Below are 24,132 nucleotides of genomic sequence, written 5' to 3'. Positions count from 1 at the left end.
ACGTTGGGTTCCCCATAAAATTCCCTATAATTTAACAAAAAAGTACATTTCCTAAAATTTTTTCCTAAATTTTACTCATATTTCAAAAACCTTCTACATCTCATTCCCCATCCCTATTTGTATTCTTTTTTTATTATTTTTTTCTCTCACTTCCATTTACAATCTTAACTACTAACTATTTTATCTTATTATTTTCATTCTTTTCAAATATCACATTCTACTAAATACTTTTACAATTTTGACTACCGAATACAGTATTATTTTTCAAACAAAAATCCGTATGATAAAAATAGTAATTTTTTTTAATATGTGCATTTTTTAACGGTAACATTTTGAACTCCTACCTCCAACGGTAACATATTGAACTCTTGCCTCCATCGGTAATATTTGTTGTCTTTTCTCCAATGGTAACGTCTTTTGTCTTCTCTCAAATGGTAACATTTTTTGTCCCATATGTAACGGTAACTTTTTCCTCTATAAATACGCATTTTGCTTGCATTCACATTCTCACAAACTCAAGTCTCATTTGATCTAAAGAACCGAAATTCAACAGTCTCCCCTCATATCTCACTCCCTTCATCAAATGGCTCATACATTCTTTCGCAAATTGCTCACATACTTATCCTTTAAAGATGAGTTGGATGTTATTCTTAATGACGAAGCCGATGGACAGTAATTGAGGCATCGTGCTAATCGCCAACGCCATAAGTTTATTCGGTGTGATCATATTATAGGCACGAGCGCTTATTTCGCGATTATTTCGCAGAAAATCCAATATATCCCTTAAATCTATTTTGAAGGAGATTTCGGATGAGCCATCCCCTATTTCTCCGTATTCTAAATGAGGTAGATTATTACGAGCCGTACTTCATCCAGATAAGAGATAATGCCAGAAGACTCGGTTTCTCTTCTATGCAAAAGATAACCGTAGCACTTAGAATGCTGGCGTATGGGGTTACTGGAGATTTTATGGATGAATACATATGTATTGGTGAAAGCACCGCAATGGAGAGCCTTAAAAAATTCTCTGAGATAATAGTAAGTGGTTTTTCATATGAATATTTGCGATCTCCAAATGCCAATGATATTGCTTGTTTGTTTGCGGTTGGTGAACAACGGGGATTCCCAGGAATGCTGGGAAGCATTAACTACATGTATTGGAAGTGGAAAAATTGTTCCGCAGCTTGGAAATGTATGTACTCCAACCATATTTGTGAACTAATTATTATTTTAGAAGCAGTTGCTTCATATGATCTCTAGATATGGCATGCATTTTTTAGTATGCCCGGTTCACATAACAACATTAATTTGCTAGAGAGATCTTCTATTTTTACGGAACTTGCATAAAGGCGTGCTCCTCCAGTCAATTACACAATTAATGGCAACTACTACCAGATGGGGTATTACCTTGTGGATGGTATTTATCCCAAGTGACGAACTTTTGTGAAGACGATTCCATCACCATAAGGGCATAAGATTTTTTTTTTTTTTTGTGAAAGCATAAGAATCAGCAAGAAAAGATGTCGAGCATGCATTCAGGGTACTTCAACAACAATTTGTAATCATTCGTGGATCTTCCCGAATGTTTAAAGTCAAGGAACTAACAAATATAATGAAGGCATGTGTTATTCTACATAATATGATCATTGAAGATGAGCGTGATGATAGTGAGGGTCCGAACATTGAGTATGATCAACTTGATGATGAAGTCCCCGAACTGTCGCGCAATCATACAACTAAGCTTATGGATTTCATCCAACGTCATCAACAGTAGACATGTCGCATAATTGATTGGTATTTCCTTCATGTTATAGTGACTATATTTGAGTTAATCAAATTTAAATTCATATTTCCTTTCTGTTAGTATAAACTATATTTTTTTTAATTAAATTTTCATTCATATTTCGTTCATGTTAGTAGTGATTATATTTGAGGTAATCTATAATAGTTTCTGAAATTGTAATAGCCAATTTCCTTGTTTCAAAATATCAATTTACACAATCCAAATTAAAAATTAAATTGTCTTAGTAGTATTAATTATATTTTCATCTACCATTATCTCAAACAAAAAATAAATAAAGAAATAATCTTTTTACAGAAAAAAAAAAATCAATCCATATGTTCTGCATCATTGCGTCTCGCCATGGTTTCCCTCTACAGTTGCTTGAAATATAACTGTTGCACATCTTTCTTGGCGAGCTCTAGTTTCTCTGCTTCCAACCTCAGTGTTTTTTCCTCTTGACGGATCTTATTTAACTCTTTTCTTTCTCATTTTTCATCTTCTCGGCGTCCAACTTCAGTCTTTCATCCTCGAGGCAGATGAAATTTAACTCTTTTTCCTTGTCATACTCCATCTTTTCGGCCTTGAGACGAAAATACTCTTTCTCCTAAGCACGTGACTCCTCCAAAAGCATATACTTCAGCTTGCTGACCCAACAATCTCCTGTGTGACATGGCTTGGGCCTTTCGTTTTCCTTTCTTAGTTTTCCTTTCCATTGGTCAGTCTAATTCGATCATGTCATTATATGTCACATTATCCGACTCTAGATCAAAAACTGAATCCACCATAGCGCCAGAATATCAAGTCAGGGTCGGGGACGGGGACATCTTCTTCCTTTGCTTTGGATCCTCCTTTGTGGAACGCAAAATCCATATAGGTTGGTCATTTAACAGGTGCCAACAATGCTCAAACTGGAAGGAGCATTTCTCTATCGATGTGTACGTAACCTTCGCTTTGTCAAATTTGCATGTAAACAAAAATGCAATATGATGTTTCGGTTTGAACGCGCTTTGGAAGTTTCAGACCTTGGAAAAAAACCTATGATTTCATGTTTTGTTTCACTATGTCTTGATTTCTATATTAGATGCTTGAGGTTTGGAACATGTTTGAGTGATGAATCTTCATGTTTTTGTACGTATGAGTTTCGGCCTCAGCAAGTTCTCATGGTTCAATGTATGTGTTTTGATATCTCATATGGTTTATATTATCATGCTATAAAATGAACATGTTATGCTTGGATATTTCATGCACGACATTTCATATGTCATATGTCAAGTATAGGTAAGCATGTTATAAGTCTCATGTCAAATGCATTTGGGGAAAAGTGTTTTCAAAGAAAAATTTTAAAAGTTTTATCATGACCCCAAGTGCTAGGGTGGGGGAATGTCCTAGTGAAACTCCTCTGTTCACTCTAGAGTGCTTAAGAATGGGATGGTAACCCTTGGGTCGACAAAGTACCGTTGACAAGTCTCAAATGGATTCTTTTCAAAGGATACCGGAGCGAGGAAGCGCCTAATGCTAGTGGGTGCATAAGGCATGTAACGCGACGAAGTAAGGTACTTTGTTGAGTTAATATGAATCTCTGTTTATGACGTATTCATCACGGTGCACGGACCATTGATGGTGCAATAACTAGCAGGAACACGTGGTGCTAAGGGGAACCGTGTTGTGTCCACCCTTTGAATAAGAATATAAGCTTAAGTGCTAAGGATCACTCGATCAAATCTTGTGATATGTTCTGATAAGGCAAGTTCTGAATAAATTCACGTGAATAAGGATCACTCCATGCATGCATTTCATGATATACTTTTTGTATGTTTATATTAACTGTGATATGTTGTGTGATTACTTACTGAGATTTCTTGAAATCTCATTGTGATAGTTTCCACTACCTTACCCAACTGGAATGGCAGAAGTTGTGACAGGTTTAGTAAACGACGACCATGGCCAAGAGGAAGAGAATGACACCTCCTTCTCTGGAGAGGATAATACCTAAGATGGCTGTGAATCGGCCAAAGCCCTCCATACTAGAGCGACTCGAGGTCATTGACCAAGAGATCATTGGTATACTTGAATTCATTGCAGAGTTCAAGCGGTGTAACAATCGGGACAAGGATAAGGCTTTGGAAAAACTTGTGAAGCCTGAATCTTTTTGAAGAGTACGGGAACTTAAGTTATTTTGGGAAAAAAAAAGGAAGGAAAACAGTACTTATGGTTTTTAGACTTCAACTTTTGCGGAACTGTCTTTTGAGGAAGACCCGTGTTTTGGGAGTTTTAAACTATACTTTATGATTTTGGGATATTACGCCTTTATGGCATATGTTTTTGCTTGGCAATGTGTGGGATATGATATTAGTATGGTACCATGTGCTTTGTAATTGCTTATCACGTTGCTTAGTTTACCTGACTTATACTATTTTTTTCGGTTGCTACGCTATTGCATACTGCTAGTGTACTTAGGTGCATATCATATTATCTATCATGTACGAAGGGTGTGTAGCCTTGTATTACATGTCCCGGCGTCTTAGTCACCGTTCAATCCCAAGCGGGGGTTGGGGGCGCTACACCTATGCATGCTTGACTCAATAATGTGATAAACTAAAAAACTCATGATTGAATTAGAAATATTTTATGATATACTCAATGTTTACGACATGACATTCATGACATATAACAGATAATCATGTAACAGAAATGCTGTCGTGGCATTCCGGGCATATAATAGATAATCATGTAAGAAAAATGATGATGTGGCATTCATAGCATGTAACAGATAATCATTTAACACTTTAACATAGGCAAAAAAATGGTTGCTTGAATGGTGTCGATGGAGGGTTGGGACTGGTGATTCTATCAATATATGGAAAGACTATCGGGTCCTAGGTTAGTCTTAATGCTGGATTGTGAAAATCTGTTACCTTCGTCTCAAGAAAAGGCAACTGTTGATAGTCTTATATGTCAGCAGACTAGAACATGGAAAGTTGATGATGTTATTAATCCAATAGTGGCTGAGGAAATTTTAAAGATTAGACTGTCTTTTACCCCTTACAAAGATAATTGGATCTAGTCAGAGGAGTCAAATGGTTGTTTTAGTGTGAAAAGTGCATACAAGATTATTCAAGCTTTGAGTTCAAGTGGCATTGGTGAAAGCTCTAGTTGGATGCAAGATAAGCGGCTTTGGAAAATGCTATGGCAGATGAAAGTTCCAAGAAAAATTAGAACTTTTGCTTGGAGAGCTTGTAGGGATATTTTGCCTACTCTACACAGTTTGATGAGACAGAGAAATATTGCAATGGAGGGGGGTGTTGTTTTTGTGAAGAGACTAGAGAAGATATTAAACATTCATTTTTTTTTTTTTGTCCTCAGCTTCAAGTAGTTTGGTAGATGTTTGCTCCAATGGTGATGCTTTTTAAACCTAATAAGTGTTTTATGGAAAATGTGAGATATGTTTTGACTAGAGGAAATGACGCATATTTTACTCTTCTTTTTGTGCTCTGTTGGGGTGTTTGGTACAGGAGGAATGCGGTGAAAATGGAGAAAGAGCTTATTACTTCTTTTGTAGCAGCTAACTTGGCAATGTCTCTATATAAGTTTTGTGCAAATTTAAGCTTATCAATTACTGCTGAGGTGAGGAAGATTTGTAGATGGAAGCCTCCATTAAGGGGTTGTTTGAAGCTTAATGTTGATGGAGTTGTTTTCTCATATATGAGGAAGACTTGAATTGGGCTGATTTTAAGAGATAGCTATTTCAGAAACGTGAATGAACCTGCAACAGTTGAGTTACTTGCAATGCTAAAAGGGTTGCAGCTTTGCATTCCTCTTGGTATTCCTAAACTGACCATTGAGTCTGATTGTTTGCTTATGGTACATGAATTACAAGCTGCCCATGATACTTTCTCAGCTAATGGGAACTTAGTTATGGAGGCAAAGAGCTTAATGAATTATTTCCAGGAAGTTAGCATTGAGCATGTTAACTGAATGGGTAATGGAGTTGCACAACATTAGCTAGATATGCATGGAATGTTTTTTATGTTCAAATGTGGTGGAGAAATGTCCTTGATTTTGTTGATCATGCCCTTTGGTTTGATCAAGTTACTATATAATTTGCTTTGGGTTTGAATGAAATTTTGTTTAAAAAAAAAAAAACACTTTAACATGCTTGAACCGAAAATGAAAATTCTAAAAATCACATCCTTAGTTCTAAAATAATGTTAAAATAATAAATCACACATTTCATAAAAACTTGGACTCACTACATCAAAGAAAGTGCTGAAACATTAAGATTAGGTCAAATAAAGCCAACTCTTGATAATCTTGGTCTAACACTTTCATATTAACTCCAAGAACTCCAAAAGTCCATAAATAACACTTCTAACATGTTCATCATTCAAAGCTAAGTGATAATATGCTTGATTAATCAACCAAAAATCATAAAACTCAACATAGAACAATTGGTTTGCATAGAAACTTAGAAGCTGAAATGCATGCATTTTTACTTGAAACCAAGTGACAAAATCCTTTATTTTCATACAATAACTCTTAAAAGATTACAACCATATACCTCAAATTCAAAATCTAACTAGATCTAAGCATCAAATCTAGCATCTCATAGCAAATATTTCCTTAAAACAATTATCAAACCCGAGAGCCTCTAGATTGAGCTTAAAACAAATTCTTGCATGTTTTTCAACAATCCAACAAAGACCTAAGTTATAAAATTTCAAAAATCATTCTTAATCCATAGATCTAAATTTTAAAAACAAGACTTATGAAAATAATGGCGATAGAGTCAAAATCCTAACCACAACCTAAACCAAACAAAACTCACTTTGCACCAATTGGTTTTTCTACCACTTTAAAGACCATGCAAATCTATTTTATAGAATCCTAACATGTTTTGAATCAAACCATAAACTTTCAAATAATCATGTCAAAACTTCATCATATCAAGACCTACCCATAATTTCATAAGAAAAAAAAAGCTTTCCAAAGTTCATCGCCAACATCAAAACCAAACCTCTCCATCATCAATACCAACTTTCATCCAACAAAATTCCAAGAATATTTTTCAATGCTAACCCAAGTAAAATAGACTCATTACTTAACAAAATGTACAAGATTTGGGCTAAGAAAAATGACTTACAAAAGGTTGGAGGTCAAGAACACAAGCTGTCCAGATTTTCTCTCTAGCTCTCTCTTGGTTTGCTCTCTTGGAATGGATGAAGAAAATGCACAAGTGAGTGAGGATGAGAGGGGGTGGCGTGGGGCTTAAGGGGAGAGGGTGTTGGCTGATTTGGCGTTGGTAGGAGGCTTGACACTTGATGTGAAGCGTTGCTTGTGCAAGCGGCGAAACAAAGGGTTGAAAATTTTTACTTGGCTGACTGGTGGTTTCGGTGGGACTAAAAAGGGGCCAACCAAATGGGGTTTCATTTGGGGTATAGTTAGGGTTTGGTTCAAATGCCAATTTTCTTGATCAAATGCAATTACCGAGATGCAAGGAAATAGGGGAGGAAGAATGTGTATTTGAATGGTTAGTTACTTGTGGAAGTGACTTAACCAAGTGAGTAAACACTTACTTACAAACCATGTATGTTTAAGGCTTGGGAACCATTTAGGGTTTTGGGGTTTCGGCTGGCCTTCAATGATTTTGAGTTTAATAAAGGTTGAAACCCTCTTTTAGTTGACCAAATAGTGTTTGGTTGGATAGAATATTGATTGATGGAAGAGAGCATGATAAGAAGCATTCACACGCCATCTATTACACACTTTGTCCTCCTCTTGAAAAGTGTCCTAGGTTTTCCAAGTAGACAGCTAGGATTGTTCCATGTGTCCAAATAAGATTTTCCTAGTGATCCTAACTTATTTGGACATCCTACATGGCAATTTGACACCTGTTTGAACAGATGCTACGTGGCGTTCACTCAAAGGGTTACTATTCACCAAAAGAACTCAAAACATTTTATTGCACAGTATAATCCTAAATATTCATATGATTCTAATGATGCAATTCATTTCATATGGTTATACTCCTAAGTGCCTTCATTAAATAGAAAAGCAATTTCGTCACCATAGTAGATCAGGATCTGACTACACCAATGGACTAAAACCTAATCGACCGCTCGATTCATGAAATCTTTTCAAAATTTCATGATGTTTCTAAGATCTAAAGAAATTCTTCTATCGAATTTCCTTTGAGTTGTTAGACTCCATGCGACTAACAGTAAGCCAAATTACTACAAATATCATGCAAAACAAAAGGCAAAGCACTAAACTTGCACCAAATTAGGCACCAAATTACTACAATGAAACAGTGTATGCAAGCTCTCATAACAATGTTTGAAATCGAAAAAGTTCTCATTTTTCGATTGTTTCAAAAAAGCAACATCAGTTTGCAACCCCATTTCATTTTAGCTTGTCCCAACTGCAAGCAACCTAGACCCACTCCCTTGTACCACCTACCTAGCCCCATGCCTTGCCTTGCCTTTTACCTCCCATGTCAATCCTAAAAGCTCCTCCACACTTAAGCAAAAACCAACCCTCACTTCCCTTATGTCAATTGGTCAAGCCTCCAACCACCCCACCTCTTATTCACTTCCTCAAGCAACCCTCATCAACCCTTGTACTGATTTTTACCAAACCCCAATAGTCCTCTCCTTGCCCTTTTCTTGTCCCACATTCCCACTTAGCCCCCCTCACTTGCACACAAGTTCACATTTCACAGTTTGCAAAATTAAGAGCGAGCTGAGTGAGTAAAGGTGGAGTGACAAGGAACAAGGAAATTATCTTGGCGGTTGGCTTGGTAAGTTCATTTTCTCAAGATCTTTTCTTCTATTTTGTGTTACTCTATGTTAAGAACTTAATGAATGGGTGTTGGAATGATTTCTTTGAGATTAAATGGTTGAATCTTGGTGATGATGGATTATGGTGTTTTTGGCTAGCATGTATTGATTGTGTTGGAGTTTTGTTCTAGAATGCAATATATTCATAGGTTTATTTTGATGAATTTGGTTCCTTTGTTGGAGTTAGTGACATGCATGTTGTGGCTCAAGTGATTTCATTCAAAAGATTTCATGCACTAACTAGGTTTACTAAAACCCAAAACTAGCATGAGTTCCTCTGAAAGATTTGATTTTTTCGAGTTCTAAAGTATGATTTGGTGAGTGGATCTTGAAAACCCTCATTAATAAGAGTTATATCTATATATTAAGTTCTATTTTGAGCCATGAAACTAGGGAGAAGTTGAGTCTTTGATGAATACTCATGGATGCATGATTTTCATGCAAGTTTTGAGGTTCTTGCTTAATTACTTGTTTTAATCTTGAAGTTGGTGGTGATATGGTTAAAGTGGTACTAAGATCTAACCAAGGCTTCACTATGTTTTTTAGGGATGAATTATTTAAAAGAAAACATAAGGACGTACTCACATTATTCAAGAACAAAGAACAATAATGTTTTTGGTTTTAGGGTTTTCTGTGTGAACTGAATCCGATTTCTTTGGTTTGCTTGGTGATGTGTAATCATCTAAGATTTAGTTCTTAGTACGTTTGAAGCTAGGATGTGTGATTCTTTGAAGTTTTTAATGTTCATTTGCAAGAAAGAATCTAAGAACACCATGCTAGGGTTTTGCGTTGTGTAGTTATTGTTGTATTTATGTTGTTTGCATCATATGATGATTATATGACCTTGATGAATGTGAATCTAGTGTCTTAACATGATACTAAGGTAGGGATTAGGATATGATTAGGTGTTAAATTTCGGATTAAGCCTTTAATGCTATGCAAGAAGGACCAAAAATCACTTTAAATGAAAGTTCATAAATGGATTTAGAATAGACAATATATAAGGTTTGTGGATTTTGGTGAAATTTGGGGCCCAACTGCAATTCTTGAAAGTTTATGAGCTTATTTTTAAATTCCCAAGAGTTAAGGGAGAATTTTGCAAATAGTGCTCTAGGAGTGTTAGATTCTAAATTTTTCTTAGTTAATGAGATTTACTAACCTTAGTAGATCTCTCATTTTAGACCGTTCAATTTTTGTAAGTGAGAATTTCAGTAAGTTAGATTCCAACGTACTCTTGGTATTGGATAGTATGCTAGATAGTAAATTCCATGCAAGTGAATTATGTCTTCTCTAAATTAGTGAGACCCCAAAAATTAGGGTGTTTTAATTTATTTATTAGTATTTTTATTGTTTATTTTATTCTATTTTATTTTATTTTTCAAGATTAATCTCCACCCTTAGATGGATGGTTGGGATTAAATCCCCAATAGAAACCCTAATTCCCCCATTTCCCACCTTCCCTCTCTCTCCTCCCTCTCCCTTCAGCTTAGCCGACGCCTTCCTCCTCCTCCACCGATTCTTTTCTCCTTTTCAGCTATTGGCGCCACCCTAGTCTAGCCACCATCGCTACACTTGCAGCCTTCCCTCTCACCGGTGACCACCTGCTCTCCAAACCCACCCAGGGCATAGCTCCCTCCCTTCCCCTTTCCCTTTCATTCTTGCATGGGTTCCCTCATTTGGTACAAGCAGTGTCGCCATCGCATCCATCAGTGCCACCGCACTGAGCCCCTCACGCCAGCGACCCTCCCCTCTATCGAACCTAGCCACTCATCTCCCCGATCTTCCCTTCACGCAACCCACTCTCTCACACGGTTTCCACTCATTGTAGCCTAGATCTGCCGAGTACAGCTACGCGTCACCGCCCATGTGCTCGCTGGACCTCCACTCCTTGGCCAAACCTTCCTTCTTAAGCCACGCCGACCTCTCCTTCCATCCCACTCTCTCTCTCTCCCTCTAGAGTCTCCACTATGGACGACTAGATTTGCGGCCTTACGCCACCCTCCAACCACCAATCCACCACCACGGGCCTCCCCCACTGTCCAACCACTTCAATTGTAGCCCAAGTTGCACCTTGTTCCCTATCTCCATGGCTCACAATAGGCCAGGCCTCCACCCTTCGAAGCCCATCCCGAAGCCTTTATGAGAGATTTCGCCCTAGCGTGCAACCACCCCCGAGTGCCCCATTTTCATTTCCCGTCATCCCCTCCCCTTGGTTCCACCCAACCCGTGAGCTAAGGCCCACATTTGGCCATTGTCCCACCGTGCTCTGCCACCCTCCACTGCGAGAATTTCTCAACCACCCATTAGCACCCCAGATCTGACCTCCTTTTTGAGAAAAACCCACAAAAAGCCCTCTGTCTCACCCGGATCCATCGTTGCCACCTTGCACCGCCGCTGCTCTGCCACTTTTGCCATCACCTCGGTGAGCCAAAGCTGCCTCAAGTTGTTTATTTTAGTTTCTGTTTCTATTTTGTTTATTTGCTAACGGTTTGGTGTCCGTCTGCTTAGCAACGCGCACACTCTTCCAATCTTGGGACTCTGTAGATTGACACACACTCTATCATCTAGATTTCCTGTTCACGTCCTAAGTACCTCTCCAATGTGACCCTTGAGTTTAGAACATAATTTTATCACTAACATTGTGTGTAGTCTAGTTGTGTTGAGAAGGGCTTTGGACCCGATGAAATGTTGGGCTTGATATCCTAGTAGTGGTTGGGAATTCAGCAATGGGCCGGATGGAGGATGGGATTACGCGTATAGCTTGGTTTGTGAATCTGTGTACATGGTTCTATTGTAACGTTGAGGATGGGGCCCATGCTAGTCATGCATCTAACTGTGTTATGCTGTACCATGTTGTATGGTTTGGAAACTTGGTTTGCGTGTTCTGGTAAAAACATGTGGGTGCATGAGTATCATGATCCCAAGTCGAGATGAGACATTATCTCGATGGAGATCCTCTGGTCACTCAGGAGTGTAATAAATTGAATGACATCCTCTAAGTTGTCGCCGGGCTACAACGGGCTCAGACGAGATGGTAACACTCTCGTGCCGACTTTGTGGCCCCTCTAGAGGATGCCTGATCATGTACGCATTGAGCGCGAAGCTGGACATCACTCATAACGAAATCACATGCACAGACATTACCTATGGTGTGACGAAGGGAGCCAGGGTGTGCACATGGTCCATAAGGGAGACCATGGTGCATGCGTAATAAAATGGTTGTGTTTTGGGCCAAAGAGGGTTTTGGCATGAGTGTTAGGTTTAAATGTGTTATTTTGGGAAAAGGGTGGAAGAAATGATATTGTGGTCTTTTGTTTGTATGGTTGTCTTACTTTTTTGGTTGTATAAATACATGTTTTAAACTCTTGGTTATTGCATGTTGATTACTTACTGAAATTGTGGAATCTCACTATGGTATTCCTACCTACGATTCCGTTTCATGGGGCCGTAGACTTTGATGGAGAGGGAGAGTTTGAGTCGAAGGGATTGGCTCTGCCAGTAGGTGATTGTTAGAGCTTTCTATTATCTCCTGTATTTGTTGTGGGACTTATAATCTCTTTATTTATATTTTCTAGTTGGATGACAATATAACCTCTTAGAGGATTATTACTTTTTGGGTTGTACTGTTTAAAATTTTCTGGTACATAGCTTTGATCATCCTTTTATTGTTCTGCTGTGTTATTTATGTTGTACATATATTGCATATTTGCATACACTAGCACTTGGCAATAGGGTGTGTGGCGCCCTCGACCCCAACGTGTGATTTGGTGGAAGTCATGACACCAGGATGATGACCACACAGATCACACACCCCAACGCCATGTGCTTAGTGTGTGCAACATGCAGTATGTGTGCAACACAAATAATCACATCAGAAAATTAAAGGCAGTCAAAACTAAGTACCAGAAAGTTTTAAGCCTTACAACCCAAAAATTATATCCTCCAAGAGGTTAATATCGTCATCCAACTCAAAACATAAATAAAGCGGTAATAAATCCTACTACAAAAATAGGAGAAAGAAGCTCCAACAATCGCTCCTCCGGCGAAGCCGATCCTTCTGGTTCAAACTCTCCCTCTGCATCAAAGACTACGGTTCCATAAGAAGGAACCGTAGGTGAAAACACCACAGTGAAATTATGAAATCTCAACCAAACAACACCCAATAGATTAAAACATATTAATACAACCAACACATCCACATCCATATAGTCAAACATAGAGGAACAAATCCACCCCTTCTCCCAAAAAGACACATTTAATCACTCACGCCAAAATCCTCATTGGCCCAAATATAACCATTTATTTTATTATGCATGCACCATGGTCTCCCCTATGGACCATCCGCACATACTGACTCTCTTCGTCACAACACGGGTAACGTCCATGCATGTGATTTCATAACGAGCGATGCTCAGCTTTGTGCCCAACGTGTACATGACCAAGTATCCTCTAGCCCCCACCAGCGAGAAGCCACAGAGTCGTATCGAAAGAGTTATCGTCTTGGCCGAGCCAACTGTCGCCCAGCAATAGCCCAGGGGACGTCACATCAGTTTATTACGCTCCCGAGTGACCAGAGGAGCTCCACCAAGATAATATCACATCTTGGCTTCGGGTCGGGATACGCACACATCCACATGTCATAACACAGCACAATTGTATAAACAGCTTGGATAGCAGTAACATAAAATGCACAAATGCATGATAAGCAGTATATTGGATCACATGAAAAATCACTCAACAGACACATACAACTATAGCAATCTCAATCATCTAGTTTCACAATTCACAATCACAACTACACACATTTTCCCATCCTCCGTTTCCAGCCCAAGGCCCAAACCAACCAACCAAACTGCAGAAAAGCTTTAGTGTAAAAATATATTTTAATCTCAAAGCGGTCGCACCGGAAGATTACTTACAGCATGGGCAGGCAAATTTATGGATAATTGAACACGAGCCAATCTACTGTGTTTGCGATTGGACAAGTGCGCGCACTACGACTTGGATGAACACGAAATTGTTAGATTATTGTACAAATGTAAAACGAAGATTAAATGCAATGCAAGGCATATTTGACTCACCGAGGTGGCGCCAAAACTGATGAGGCAGTAGCGGGGATGGGGTGGTGCAAGGTGGTAGTGGTGAATCCGGGCGAGACAAATGACTATCGATGGGTTTCTTGCAAAGGGGATGGTGGATCTGGGGTGATGGTGAGTGGAGGACTAGGTTGATGCGGTAGGGCGTGGCAGAGCACGACGGAGCCGTGGGTTTCAAGGGGTTGGAGAAAGGGAGAGGGAGGCTCGGTTGGGCTAGGTGGTGGCTAGTGGAGGAAGGCATGGCCAAGGGGTGGAGGTTCGGCGTGCTCGTGGGCAATGACACGCGGCTGGAGGTGGTGGGTCTAGGCCGAGATAGGGAGAACCCATGAGAAAGAGCTGCTGCTCGAGGAGAAGGGAGAAGGGAGAAAGAGGAAGCTTCCGGTGGCTAGGGGAAAGGGACAAAGCCGATGAGGGAAGCTGGTGATGTCGTCAGCGTGGGTTGGCTGCGGTGGCATTGGGTTGAGTGAGATTGAAACCGAGTGAGTGAGAGAGAGAGAGAGAGAGAGAGAGAGAGAGAGAGAGAGAGAGAGAGAGAGAGACCCTCAAGGAGATGGAAGAGGACAATGTGGGGTGGGAGGTGCCGAGGCGAGGTGAGGCGGCAGTAGAGCGAGGCGGTGAACGACGTGCGCGTTCTCTGTAGCAGGAAGAAGAAAGGGAAGAAAGAGAGGCTAGGGGGTGTGCGGCACTGGGAAGGGGGGAAAAACAAATAGAACTATGGTTTCTTTCTTGTGGTCAAAACGCACAGCATAGGACAAAGGGGCTGGGCCCCTTGTTTGCATCTCAATTCACTTCACACAAAACACTACACACAATCCACTACACAACAAAGGCCCAACCAAAATTAAAAATATAAGGTAAAAATAAAAAAATAAAGTAAAATACACAACCATAACAATAATAAAATAAAATAACGCAACCAATAATAATAATAAATAAAAGCACATAAAACTAGGGATCTCACAATGTGTGTGATCCATCCATGTAGTCCGCACCTTGGCGTTGCGGCTCCCTCTAAATCACACCGAGAGCGCGCCAAAATTCTAGTTATATTTGCGATAAAAATGTTATGCCATGATGCCATTTGTCATAAGCTATGTCATACAACACGAACATATGTCATGAAGCATATGAGTCTGTCATGAATTTTGAATCAAGTATGAAATGTTAAATTTTTATCATGATCCCAAATGCTAGGATAAGAGATTATCCTAGTGGAACTCCCTGGTCCACTATGGAGTGATTAAAATGGAGTGATATTTAACAAAGAACTATCAACAAGTTTCAAATGGGATCAAAAGATTTCAGGAGCAAAGTCAAAGTCACCTAACAGTGGTGGGTGCTACTGGCTCATGGTAACCCTATAAGATAAGACTCTATTAACGTACTCACAATTAATGGATGAAATTGTGATGTGATGCAATAACCAGCAAGAGCAAATGATTTATGAGGAACCGTGGAACATCCACTCTCTGTAAAAGAAAGATTATGAATAAACGAAATATGTTTTATGAAAAAAAGTACGTTATGAAGTACGAAAACTCTAATGTCATTGAAGTTATATTTTGTAAAAGCAAGTTCATGTCAGTCATGCATACACATAGTACTTATTATTATGCATGCTTTATAAACTGATGGTAGCATAGTTATATAACTTGCTAAGATAAAAAAATAAATAAATAAATCTCACCGTGATAGTCCCAAGTACCATTTCCACCCAAAATAGTAGAAGTTGTGTCAAGTTTTGAAGGAAGTGAGTGTGATGGACGACTAGCCTGAGAAGATTGAAGACGAATTCACCCTTGAAGTCTGACTTGTGTTGATTGCTTTTTATATGGAGATCTTTAGGTGTTTGATAACGGACCTTTGGGAGATCTTAGAGGAAGATGAATGATCATGTTTTAAAACTATGAAGCGTAAAACAACATGCTAAGCTTTTGTATTTTATGAAGGGTCAGTGTTTGGGACCCAATTGTTATTGTATGGTTGTTTAACACATAATATTTTGGTATTTTAGTGTATTTTGGTACGATTTATAATTCAATCAAAGAAAAAAAATCGCTGCAATTAATGAGTACTGGTATTTGCATGTTAGGTGCATCACATATTATCTATCATGAACGGAGGTATGTAACCTTATATTGGGGACATCACATATGGGATGACAATGTAAATATACACTCCAAATTAGCTATTTACTCTTTAAACCCATAAGTTTAAAAGGCAATTCACACCTAATAATAGTAGTCAACATCCCAAGTTTTTCTTGATCATACTTTACAAGCCCTTATGGACTCTACACTCTTCCCTCTGCATTCCTCTTAACACTCGATATTTGACTCTTTTCAATTCTTTTAAGTCTAAGAGCAGTCTCACATGCATTGTGGAAGTGATGCATTATGGATGAAGTATCATCTTATAGTAACAATTAAATAGTTTAGCGTAATAATTGCACTGAGCTTCTGAATTATCATGGTCAATAGGCTCAATTTTAATAATGTTCTCATATCACCAATTGATTGCTTGGTATTTTTTTCTGTTTTTGACTAAAGTGGAAGGGAATGGGTAAGGTTTTGTGTATGTGTGGAGGAAGGTGTTGGAAGACTCCCATACTCCTCCACATATAGGATTGAAAACGAGTCACTATCACCCCATGTGTTGTACCAATATTACAACTTAGGGCATTTTCTTCCATCTGCTATCGACTTTTTGCCCAGATGACAATCCAAAAAAGAGGGTGAATTGATTTTTTTTTTTTTCAAAAATCAACAATTATATATCAAATACACAATATAAAATGTAAACAAAATACTAAGCAGTAGTAAAATATAAAGTGTACGGGTAAAAGAGATGCAAACTTAGTATTTTAACTAAGTTTAGCCCCACTACCTACATCCTCACCTCAAGCTACTCCTTGAGTATTCCCAGATTCACTATTAACCCTCATCCAGGTGAAGATAGAAACTTATTATACATTTGAATAATAATGCTTCAAAGAATTTAGGTCAAACACATTCTACACTTATGATCACCTTACAACTGGTGATTCAACTATGCCTTGTGTAGAACTCCTATTACACTTACACAGGCTAAATATAGCTTTTTAGCATTTATACAAGAGCTGATAGTAGGCATGTTATCAAAGTACACTCCTTAATGAGTAAAATGGAACAATATAGCACAAACTATATCTCTCTCAAAATAAAAATAAAAAAACATTAAGGCTCAGTACTAAAAATAGAGATTGAGAGCTTTTGATGAACGAATATAATAAAACATGTAATTATTAGTAGTTTTGAATTAAGATCTCAAATGAGCTATTCATAGACATATGAGACAAGCTTTTCAAATTTAGAAAGATTCGAACATAAAAAAGGAGCATATTTTGTTTTTCAAAATTTTCAAGCAAAAGATTTTTCTCGTTGTAATTGTTAAAGACAACATTATTCATTTTTTAGATTTTTCAAACAAAAGCTTTTACTTTTTGCATATGTTAAAAAAAGTATCATTCACTTTTTATATTATGCACAATGTGAAAAGGAAAATCAATCATCTATCAAATTTCTAGACTTTCAATCATATCATACACATGTAAAAAATGCAAGTTAATTTTTCATGAGTATTTAAAAATCTTTTTTTTAGCCTTAAAAGTTTTTCGAATTTGAAAGAAATGTAAAAAGAAAAAAAAAAAAAAAACTCTAAGAGCTTCATTTGTAAACTTGGAACTTGCTTTTTATCATCATAGTCCATAAGTATAGAATTATATGATGCTTGAATCCTTGGGTTCAACACTTAGTAAAACTTTGATATTAGGAATAACGCTGAGGCTCCTTATGATGTCTTAGCTTTTTAGGCAATAGGTATAAATAAACTTAGCTACAAGCACATATATCAAGCTTAATCATTCAAGGGACACAGAGAGTGAAAGACTAAGATAAGAGTGTGTCGAAGGGGGTGAGGGCAGCAAGAATCTAAAATTTAATGTATGAAACAACAACTTTTTGAAGGCCAAAATCGTTTATGAATTCGTAGATAATACATACTACAAGTAAAAAGGTACACGAACACTATCAAAAATTTGAAAATATTGAGTAGGCATGCCAAAATCCTTTTCAAGCCATGCAATTGGATAAGTGGAAGAAACCAAGTAAATGTTATATTTCATTATATTCTATTCATTTTTCCTATCTTAGGAGAGGAGTCATGTCAATGAAATAAATAGATCAAACTTGAAGATCCATCATCATGCCGGCTCAAGATCTTTCTATCGTCTGTTCAAGAAACTAGTAAGAAGTAATTAAATTATTCTTCCTTATCATAAATGCACTAAATCACATACTAATCATGATGAGAAATGGACTCATATTGAAGTACAACCGAATTATGTTAGAGTTGGTAAACCTTTGATTTAGTATTGTATTACATATTTATCTCATAACTATTAGTTTAAATTACTTTTTATTGTGTAGGATAAGATGATCTTACTTCATAATGACTCAGCTTCTAAAGAATTCTCAGAGAGTGACATTCAGATTTTTTTTCCAAGTTTTGGGACTTCATCTGGATATTTGAGAGGTCTGTGGTGATGCGTAAAACCTTCTACCTCTTCTTCGGGAACTAAGAGTAGATTAAAGAGTGGTTTGGATTCAGAGATGAGTTGAGATGGGTTGAGATAGTTTGTGAATAGTATAATAAAAGTTGAATTATTTATTATATTTTGTGTGAAAATTTGAAAAAGTTGTTTTGGGATTTGAAAAAGTTGAATTTTTTATTATATTTTGTGTGGGAATTTAGAAAAGTTGTAATGATGAGATGAAATGAGTTGAGGTGGGTTTTGAATGCAAACGATGCAAATTCTTGAGACTTAGAAGAAGCTAGACTAAAGATCGGGCAACTTATAAGGTCAAGCTGGCAAAGTGAATAGAAGGAGTTAGTATCGTTGCATGAAACTAAAATGGAGATGTGATTAAGACAACAATAACAAGAGGATCAACTGCAGGGGGAGATGGTAATTCAGTGCCAACAAATGTTTCAAGAGACCCAGTTGATGTTGTCGCAATAATTTATGCCTCCACCATCTTAAAGATACTTTCTAGCTTTTTTCTTAATATTTTGTATTAAGACAATCATATAGTTTGAGGAAAATTTCAACAATTTTGGAATTATATATTATTTATTATATTTAAATTTCATTTTAAATCCAATTTATTTATTTACGTTTACTGCCAAGCGTTCGAATAATATTTCATGTGTTCGAGCACATTCTATTTTATATTTCGAACAGGTTGCTTCATATTCGAACAGGTATAGCGTGAAAATGTAATGCATGTTCAAATAGTTACAATACCAGTTCGAACGAGATATGGTTATTGATCTCAATATTCGAACATGTATACTCTTATTCAAATGGGAATAGTATGAAAATGTAATGTTGAACAGTTATAGTACCAGTTTGAGTTCGAACAACATATGGTTTCAATACTCGAGCGGGTATTACTCAGCTTATTCGAACACCCTATTGATAATCTCTTCGATCGAACGATTGTCAAACCATTCAAATGTAAAATATATTGTTTAAATAACAACCTCACATCCAAATTGTTTGAACGCCCATTTCTTTGTGTGAATGTGTCGTTGGACGTTCGAACAAGAATTAGGGATGAAATAATTTCGTCCCAAAATATTTTTCACGTTCAAACTTTCTTCGAATGGGTTGGGCTAATTTCATCCCAAAAAATATTTTTTAGAATAAAATCTCAGTTTTTATCGACAGAATCAAATCCCACAAAATTAGAATTTCTTGATATTAGGAAAATTTTCATTTAATTGTAATTATTTAGGAATTTTTTTTTCATTGTAATTCTTTCCTTTTTCATAGTTACCATAGAAAGACTAAGCATGTATCTATTTATTTTCAGACGCTCTTACACTGTAAGTTACTGTTTTTGAGATATACAGAGTTGAATTCTTAACATAGTATCAGCGAAATAATGTTCCTAAGCTTCTCACCCAACACCTTCCATGGCCACTTCCTCCAACCCCCCTCCTTCCCCTTATCTCCTTCACCCATCTGATTCCCCTAGCCTCATTCTAGTCTCTGGCATCCTTACTGGAGACAATTACCCAAATGGCAAAAAGCCATGATCTGTGCACTCAACGCCAAAAACAAACTCAGTTTTGTTGATGGTTCTCTTTTCCCACCCGACACAGATTCACCAAACTATACTCAATGGAATCAAACCAAAGACATGGTTCTTACCTGGCTTCTTAACTCCATCAGTCCCTCCATTGCAAACTCTCTCGAATTCCATACTGATCCTCGTGAGGTGTGGCTTGATCTTCAATCCCATTTCTACCATGGGAATAACGCGCTTGTCTATCACCTTAAACGAGAGTTATCCTCCCTACACCAAAATTCCACATCCATTCATGAATACTACAACCAGATCAAACAACTCTGGGATGAACTAAGTCACCTTCAAAAATGCAATGACCTTAAAGAATTTCGACAACAAGCGGAGGATGAGCGTGTTTACCAATTTTTACTTGGCCTCAATGATTCATTTTCTCAACTGAGAACCCAGATTTTGGCATTGGAACCCCTCCCCCCATCACCAAAATTTTCTCTATTTTGTTTTAGGAGGAACAACAGCAGCTTCTTCAACTTCGCAATCCTCCGTTCAAGCTCCATAGCTTTGCCGCCCACTCCAGTGGCTCTCACAAACCACCACTAAAATGCTCGGAATGCGGCCGGAATGGACACATGCCTGACCGATGCTAGCGTCTTATCGGGTATCCTCCAGGCTGTGAGCCCCGCACTAAATCGCAACCCTCCCTTCTCGGCAAACCACCTCCTACTCCACTCCCGAAGGCTCACCAGGTGTCATCCTCCACCGCGAACCCGCCAACGCTCAGTCTCACTCCCGATCTCTACCAAAAGCTCATGAATTTAATCAGCCCCTCAACCCCGAATGCCAATTTCGTGGGTAACGTTTATGACTCTCTCTCCTCTACTCAAGGCCGAACATGGGTCATCGATAGTGGAGCTACCCACCACATGTGCCATGATCGGACCCTCTTCACCGAACTTTCTTCTCCTTCGCATGCTCCGAATGTTTGCTTACCCACTGGTGTTTATCTTCCAATTGAAGGGATCAACACCATTCATTTGGCCGATTCCCTCATTTTGTCTAATGTCTACTTTGTCCCTTCCTTTAATTTCAATTTACTTTCTGTACCCCAATTCACCACTAATAATACTTGTCTTGTCATTTTTTCCTCTACTCATTGTTTTCTTAGGGCCCACAGTCGACGAAGCTGATTGGAGTAGGTGAGTTTTGCAATGGGCTTTATGTGTATCGGCCTCAACCTGTCACGACTTTTTCTATTTAGACTCTTGTTAATAAGATCCTATGGCACCAACACCTAGGTCATCCCTCTCGTTTAAATATTCCCACTATTTTCAATAATAATCCTTGTATTATTTCTGATTGCAATGTTTGTGCTCGGTCGAAACATACTTGACTTCCTTTTCCTTTAAATGCTAATAAAAGTATTTTTGCTTTTAATCGTATTTTTTGTAATATATGGGGTGGTTACCATACTTCTTTTATCTGCGGTGCTCATTATTTTCTTACAATTGTTGATGATTTTTCTCGCTCTACATGGATTTATCTCATGCGACATAAATCTGAAGCATATACTCATCTCATACATTTTTTTTGCACTTATCCAGAATCAGTTCAACACCATGATTAAAATTATAAGAACTGATAATGGACAAGAATTTCTATCCAAAATTATCTTCATGATCACGGGATCATTCATGAACATACCTGCGTTGAGACTCCCCAACAAAATGGTGTTGCGGAGAGCAAACACCGGCACCTTCTGAATGTCGCTCATAGTCTTCGATTTCAAGCACATTTACCCTTAAAATTTTGGAAATGTATTCTCACTGCCGCTTATCTTATTAACCGCACCCCAAGTCGTACTCTTCAAAATAAATCCCCTTTCGAACTCCTCTTCAATATCTCACCAAATTACGCTCATTTACGCATATTTGGATGTCTTTGTTACGCTCAAACCCTCTATGCTTCCCATGATAAATTCTCACCTCGTGCCTCAAAATGCGTCTTTCTTGGGTATCCCAGTCAACATAAAGCTTACAAGCTTTACAGCTTGGACACCCAAGCTATTTTTTATTCTCGTGATGTTACTTCTCACGAACAAACATTTCCATTTCAAACCGCTTCTTCCCCTCCCTGTCCATCACTACCCATCATTCCTCTCCTTGTTCCCGAACCCATAGCTTCTCCTACCTCCTATACTTCTATTCCCGACCCACCCCCACCTCCACCACCTCCTCCCTATATTCGTCCTAGACGAACCACCACTCGCCTTGCATACCTTCAGGATTACGTATGTCCGACCATACACACGGAGTCCATTGTATCCTCATTCGTTGCATCAATTTCAGGTACTGCTCATCCTTAATCTGCTTTTCTTTCCTATTCTCGTTTTTCTCCTTCTCATCTTACCTTTATAATTGCTCTCACCACATATGTTGACCATTCTTGTTACTCCACTGCCATTCGCCATTCTCATTGGCGCGAGGCGAGGCCATGGATGCTGAAATCCTAGCCTTAGAGGATAATGCCACTTGGACTCTTGAACATCTTCCTCCTGGTAAGAAACCCATTGGATGTAAATGGGTTTTCAAAACTAAACTCAACTAGTTGCTAAGGGTTACACTCAAGTTGAAAGTCTTGATTACAATGAAACATTTGCTCCAGTTGCTAAAATGACCATTGTCCGCTACTTACTGGCCGTCGCTGCCACAAAAAATTGGGTCATCCAACAATTGATGTTCACAATGCCTTTCTACATGGTGATCTTGATGAAGAAGTCTATATGACCCCCCCCCCCCAACCTAGATATTGCCCTGAGGGGGAGACTCGTGTGTGTCGGCTTCGGAAATCTCTATACGGCCTCAAACAAGCCTCCCGCAACTAGTTTTTTAAACTAACAACTGTGCTTCTTGATGCAGGTTTTATTCAGTCTCAAGCAAACCACTCTTTATTCACTCTTATCACTCACGCCAGCATCACCATTGTCCTCGTTTATGTTGATGACATCTTAGTTGCTGGAAATGATACTTCCCAGATCGATGTTTTCAAAAGCATTCTCTCTACAAACTTCAAAACAAAGGATCTCAGCTTCCTCAAATATTTTCTTGGTCTTGAAGTTGCTTACTCTCAGAAAGGCATCTTCCTCAACCAACGCAAGTACACACTTGATATCCTGACTGATAGTGGTCAACTTGGTGCCCAGACCGCTCACTTTCCCATGGAACAAAATTTGAAGCTCACAGACTGTGATGGCTCTCTTCTCACCGACCCTAGTGCCTATCGACGACTGGTTGGATGTCTCATTTATCTAACTATAACACATCCTGATATTGTTTTTGCAGTAAATATTCTCAGCCAGTTTATGCATGCTCCTCGAGATCCACACATGCAAGCTGCCATCCGCGTTCTTCGCTATCTCAAAGGCAGTCCCGGTCAAGGCATTTTTTTCTCATCATCTAGCAATTTACATGTTACTGCTTACACAGACTCAAATTGGGCCAACTGCCCCACTACTCGAAGATCCACCACAGGGTTTTTCATTTAGCTCGACACGAGTCTCATTTCTTGACGGACAAAAAAATAGACGACAGTGGCACGTTCCTTTGCTGAAGCCGAATACCGCGCCATGGCAGTCACTACTTGCGAACTCACCTGGCTGAAACAGCTCCTCACAGATCTTGGTGTCTCTCATTCTGAGCCTATCAGTCTTTATTGTGACAATCAATCTGCTCTACACATTGCTCACAACCTTGTCTTTCACGAGCGCACCAAACACATTGAGATTGATTGTCACATTGTTCGTGATAAAATTCAGGCAGGCTTTCTTACAGCCATTCACACCTCTTCTCATGAGCAACTTGTAGACATCTTTACCAAAACTTTGGGACAGGAACTTTTTCATCACTTTCTCCGTAAGTTGGGCATTACAGATCTCCATGCACCAACTTGAGGGGGAGTATTGACAAAATCAAATCCCACAAAATTAGCAATTTCTTGATATTAGGAAATTTGTCATTTAATTTTAATTATTTAGAAAATTTGTTTTTAATTGTAATTCTTTCCTTTTTCATAGTTACCATAGAAAGATTAAGCATGTATCTATTTATTTTCAGACCCTCTTATACTGTAAGTTACAATTTTTGAGATATACAGAGTTGAATTCTTAACAGTTTTCGTCCCAAAAAATGATTTTTGTTGTACATATGTCTTATACCTACAGAAGATTTTTCAAAAAAACTTATATTTTAAAGGGCACCAATTGTACCCACATTTTATACCCATACCCGCCC

General features: G+C 38.3%; 2 protein-coding genes across 2 annotated transcripts; both read left to right on the top strand.

Annotated features, from left to right (window-relative positions):
- Positions 1-810: 810 nt before the first annotated feature.
- On the top strand, positions 811-1,774 carry LOC108994176. The gene is made up of 2 exons (XM_018969295.1): positions 811-1,192; positions 1,653-1,774. The coding sequence occupies exons 1-2, from the start codon at positions 811-813 to the stop codon at positions 1,772-1,774; spliced, it is 504 nt and encodes a 167-aa protein (XP_018824840.1).
- Positions 1,775-22,336: 20,562 nt separating this feature from the next.
- LOC108994175 (uncharacterized mitochondrial protein AtMg00810-like) lies at positions 22,337-23,387 on the top strand. Its single transcript, XM_018969294.2, has 2 exons — positions 22,337-22,400; positions 22,762-23,387. Exons 1-2 carry the CDS (start codon positions 22,337-22,339, stop codon positions 23,385-23,387), a joined length of 690 nt encoding a protein of 229 aa, XP_018824839.2.
- The last annotated feature ends 745 nt before the right edge of the window (positions 23,388-24,132 follow it).

This window comes from Juglans regia, chromosome 2 (assembly GCF_001411555.2).
Source record: "Juglans regia cultivar Chandler chromosome 2, Walnut 2.0, whole genome shotgun sequence".
Taxonomy (NCBI): domain Eukaryota; kingdom Viridiplantae; phylum Streptophyta; class Magnoliopsida; order Fagales; family Juglandaceae; genus Juglans; species Juglans regia.
The sequence above is the reverse complement of the archived record's forward strand: the minus strand, read 5'-3'. Positions and strand labels throughout refer to the sequence as shown.

Bases quoted from the DNA above. Each gene is read 5' to 3' on its own strand.
- LOC108994176 (XM_018969295.1), top strand. From the start codon at position 811: ATGAGCCATCCCCTATTTCTCCGTATTCTAAATGAGGTAGATTATTAC. The intron at 1,193-1,652 runs GTATGTACTCCA...TGATCATTGAAG, and splicing joins TTGTTCCGCAGCTTGGAAAT to ATGAGCGTGATGATAGTGAG.
- LOC108994175 (XM_018969294.2), top strand. From the start codon at position 22,337: ATGGATGCTGAAATCCTAGCCTTAGAGGATAATGCCACTTGGACTCTT. The intron at 22,401-22,761 runs GTAAGAAACCCA...TTCTTGATGCAG, and splicing joins TCTTGAACATCTTCCTCCTG to GTTTTATTCAGTCTCAAGCA.